Source organism: Otolemur garnettii, unplaced genomic scaffold (genome assembly GCF_000181295.1).
Source record: "Otolemur garnettii isolate 467f Iridium unplaced genomic scaffold, OtoGar3 scaffold00177, whole genome shotgun sequence".
Taxonomy (NCBI): domain Eukaryota; kingdom Metazoa; phylum Chordata; class Mammalia; order Primates; family Galagidae; genus Otolemur; species Otolemur garnettii.
Window position 1 is genome coordinate 1950882 of NW_003852572.1, and position 4379 is coordinate 1955260.

The 4379-nt window shown below is 38.4% G+C and overlaps 1 protein-coding gene across 6 annotated transcripts in view; it reads right to left on the reverse strand.

The window, feature by feature from the left end:
- SPOCK3 (SPARC/osteonectin, cwcv and kazal like domains proteoglycan 3) overlaps nucleotides 1-4379 on the reverse strand; it is a 577544-nt gene that overhangs the window by 243258 nt on the left and 329907 nt on the right. For 4 of the 6 annotated variants that reach the window (XM_012811836.1, XM_012811837.1, XM_003800493.1 and 1 more), the window contains one exon: nucleotides 1953-2067. The exons of the other annotated variants lie outside the window; for them this stretch is intronic. In XM_012811836.1, coding sequence (XP_012667290.1) covers nucleotides 1953-2067 — 115 coding nt within the window. The remainder of the gene's footprint in view (nucleotides 1-1952; nucleotides 2068-4379) is intronic. 6 annotated transcript variants of the gene reach the window in all.

Sequence of the window (4379 nt, forward strand, 5' to 3'; positions counted from 1 at the left end):
CTGGGTTCAGGGGCCACAGCCATGATTTAACAGTTCTATAACCCGGGTTCACAGAGCACAGCTATCCATGATTTAACTATTCTCTAACCTGGGTTTAGGGGCCACAGCCATGATTTAACAGTTCTTTAACCCAGGTTCAGGAGGCCTGGGATGGAATAGCAGGTGAGTAGCAGGTATTAAATGTGTGTTGATGGAAATCTTCCCCAGGGTCTCTGAACTCACTAGAAAAGAGGTTTTGCTTTTATAGGAAATGAACTGACTTGATCTCTGCAACTTAGGTGAGAGATCCTGTAAGAACTCCTTCGACACCTGGTTTTTATTGACTTTTCAAGTAAAAATGTTCCCTCTCCCTATATACACATATTCACAGACTAATACTTTTTAAACATGACAATTAATAGGAATTTCAAGAAATTTGGAATCTTAAGGAATTAAACAGAAAAATGAGTTTCTAGCTCCAAGTTTTTTTATCCCTTTGTAACATTAACACCCCAGTCACAACTGCCTGGGGCTGTGTTACTCAGGACTGCTTCAGCCTTTTTTGGCTTCCAGTGATATACTGGCTTTATAAAATCATTGTTTCCAAGAGATCCTTCACTCTCTATAGTTCTGAACTGTTGTTTTTCTCTCCCGCTCTGTCTTACTTCCATAAGTGTGTTACTGATAGGCCATGATTCTTGGTCCTAAGCAAACACATTCCCAAACCATCTACTTTAGTTGCAACCACGTTCCTTGGAACTTGGAATCTGCCACCACAGACTTAGCATTATGAAATAAAGACTTCCACTAATCCACTTAGCATGCAAGAGGCTGTCCGTGCTCTGACATCAGTGTAACTATAACATTTGCTGTTTTCTAGAAATGCTACCTAGATTCTCATTTTCCAATATTCTTATTCTCCATTGCTGGTGTATTTGAGTAACAGAAGTTACATGTAGTGCACTAAAGCCAAAAATCTAATTCTTCTCTGAGAATACCTAAACTGCCAAGTTTCCTTGCTCATTCATTTAAAAGCCCTGGATGAGTTAGGTCCACTTTCATAGAAAAGAGTATTCTCTCCAAGGAAATAACCTTACGGAGTCATAGTAGAAATGAACGTGCCTATCTGCTTCACTTCTGATTGTATCATGCTCCAATTCTTAAGGTGCAGGACCAAACTACATAGGCTCTTTTAAAATTACTGATCCTCCTCAATACACAGCGCATCACACAGAAAGCATGATGATTGTTAGACACAGTAGAAGCCCTGTAAGCTGACCACCCCAGGGACCGTCACAGACCGCTCATCACACAGAGGTGGTCCTCGCAAGGAACTCGGCTGCTGTACTGATACGAACATGTGGTGCATGTCCGGTCTGTGAAAATCAGGTTCCCGTAAGGAAGCGGTCAGCTGTGGAGGTTCTTCTGTATATGAAATCCTTTCTTCTGTTGTAGGAATTGTGTGTCAGCCCCCAGGGGACAGTTGGAAAGGACACAAGGGTACCGGTGCTTCTCAAAGAAGGTGTCCTGACACACTCCACCCCAAATCTCTATTTTGCTGACTTTTAATCTCTTTTTATGAACATCAGTCCATTCATTTTTCCCTTAAAACTTTGTTTCTAATTCTCTTCTCTGAGGGAAATAGAGATGTCTGAGTTTCAATAAACAAATACATATTTACAGAGTATCCAAACTGTAATTGTTTCTGAATCTTGAAAAAGTACTAATATCAAGATGTAACATTTTTATCCTATCTTTACAAGATTTGCTTTAATAACATATGACTAAAATTCTATAATCTATAGTAACTCTGACTCATGACAATGTTTAATCCAAGTGGGTCAAGCTTCTGAAACTGTTCCAATAAAACTGTGCATAAAAGATTAGCAGGCAATGCCCAGTATTTATTCTCTGCAGATATTCCCGGTAAGGAGCACTCGGCCGTCAGTGGAATTTAATTCAGCAATGTTTACCTGTGTGTGAGCCTCCGGTGACTAACGCAGACTGCTGTCTGAGGATCCTGAGCAATGCACACTTTATGACGACTACATTTCATCTTTAAGCATGGATCTTTAGCTGGATCTAGAGCTAGAAAAGGGGAGGAGAAATAATGAAATAAGTTTCTGTGAAAATGGGGACATATAATCCCACTGAGCACAATTTTATTAAGCAACTTATATAGCATTTAGCCATAAAGTGTTACCACACGCCTCTTCTCCTGAAGACGTTAACAAATATTTGCACTTTAGTCTCACACACTCCATTCAGAGGCAATATGCACATGCCTCTAAGAGCAGCCAAAATGCAATCGAAACAGAAACTGCCGACCATAACTCTCCATAGTTGCTACTACCTGTTAAGAAGTAAAGGTGAAGAAATCAAGTTGGACTATTTTTTAATAGTAGAAAACTATAATCTATACTTCTGTTTTCCATAGGAAATACTGGTGGGGAGAGAAGTTAAATGAAATGAACAAACAAAAATATGTCAGTGAACAGTAATGAGTCCTGGATATTCAAAAAAGTCTCAAGCTGTGTGTGCTTCATTCAGTGGGCTGGCTGCGGCGTCACCATGAGAACTGAGATGTTCCTCTCGTCCCTAGACTGCGTGTGAGCCTCAACACAAACCCCTGTCTGGGGGCTCCAAACCAAGACTGTGTGATACAACTTCTGTCAGGGTGCTCCAGAATCAAGACTGTGTGATATAAACCTATCTGGAGACTCCCAAACCAAGACTATGTGATATGCTGATAGTTTTTTTTAACAAGAGTTCTACTGTCATGTAATTCACATACCGTGTTTCCCAAAAAATAAGACAATGTCTTACATTTATTTTTTTCTCACGAAAACACACTAGGGCTTATTTTCAGGGGATGTCCTATTTTTTATTGAGTATAATACAACAATCTACATTTATTCAAATACAGTTAAGTCATCTTCTTCTGGAACCTGACATGGAGAGCTCACCTTGTTGGTGGGGCTGGCGCTGGTGATGTGTGAACTCTTTCCCCTAGTCATTCGCATGTGCGCAATAGGATGCCTGTGACCTTGGTTACTATAGGCACACCTGCGCAAGTGCAAATGGCTTAGAGAAAGGAGCTGTGGCAGATAAAAGGTATTCCGGTCTTCCTTACCCATCCGTGGAAATGCAGGGCGTGGCTATGCAAATATGCTTCATAGCCACGCCCATCACTAGGTCTTATTATCGGGTTAGGGCTTATATTTAACAAATGCATGGAAATCCTGCTAGGGCTTATTTTTTGGATAGGTCTTATTTTCGGCTAAACATGGTACTATACAATTCACACATTTATAAAGTTTACAATCAAGGGTTTTAATATATTCACAATTGTAAAGTTATCACCACAACTTTAGGATGTTTTCATCACCATTTCTCTAGTTATCACCCCCTAGATTTTCTCCCCAACCCCAACTAGTACTAAACAGCAACTACCCTAATTTCTGTCTCTAGAGAGTTGCCTACCCTGGACATTTCATATAAACTGAATGAATATAATCTGTGGTACTCTGTGACTGGCTTAGATCATGAGACACAATGTCTCTGGGGTTCAACCTGCTGCAGCAGGACTGACGACCTCACTTCTCTATGTTGCTGAGCTACACTCCAGTTCATGGACATACCACACTTTATTTATCTATTCACTAGTAGACAGGCATTTGGTAGTCACCACAAGGCTACTGCAATAATGCTGTCATTGGCAATTGTGTTGGCCGGGGATAGTTGGTTGTGATTTCCTGATGGGAGAAGCCAGATTGGGAACTGAGCACTGGGAGCCCATCTGGACACCTGTCAACAGACATACAATGCAAGACACAACCTGGAAAAAAACCAGAGCACGAAGGAAAATGGAACCAGAAGAATGTGCTTTTGGAATACGCAGAAAAACTGGGCAGGGCCAATGTCTGTCCATGGGACAGAAAAGGTGGATTTGAACTAATATTTTTAGATCTTAAACCTTTGCTAAACTCAAGCTACTTTACAAATCAAATTTGCCTTTATGAATATGCCAATCCCAAGTATATTTAGTCACTAGCCTAACTAAAGTAAATTATGTCTTAAATATCAGTAAATTTATATATAAATTTATATTACTTTATATTACTTTATATACTTTATTTTACTTTATATTACTTTATAAGTATATTATACTTAGGATACTTATATATAAAGTATGAAGCATATATATTATTATATACTTATGAATGAGTATATATGTATAAGTATATTATATATACTTAAATCTAAATTTATATTTAAAGTATATAAACTTTATATAAGCTACATATATTATATGATATAAATATATATGCATTTAAATTTGTATCATATATAATAGAGGATATAAATATATACAATATATTTTTAAAGCAAAAAAGTGT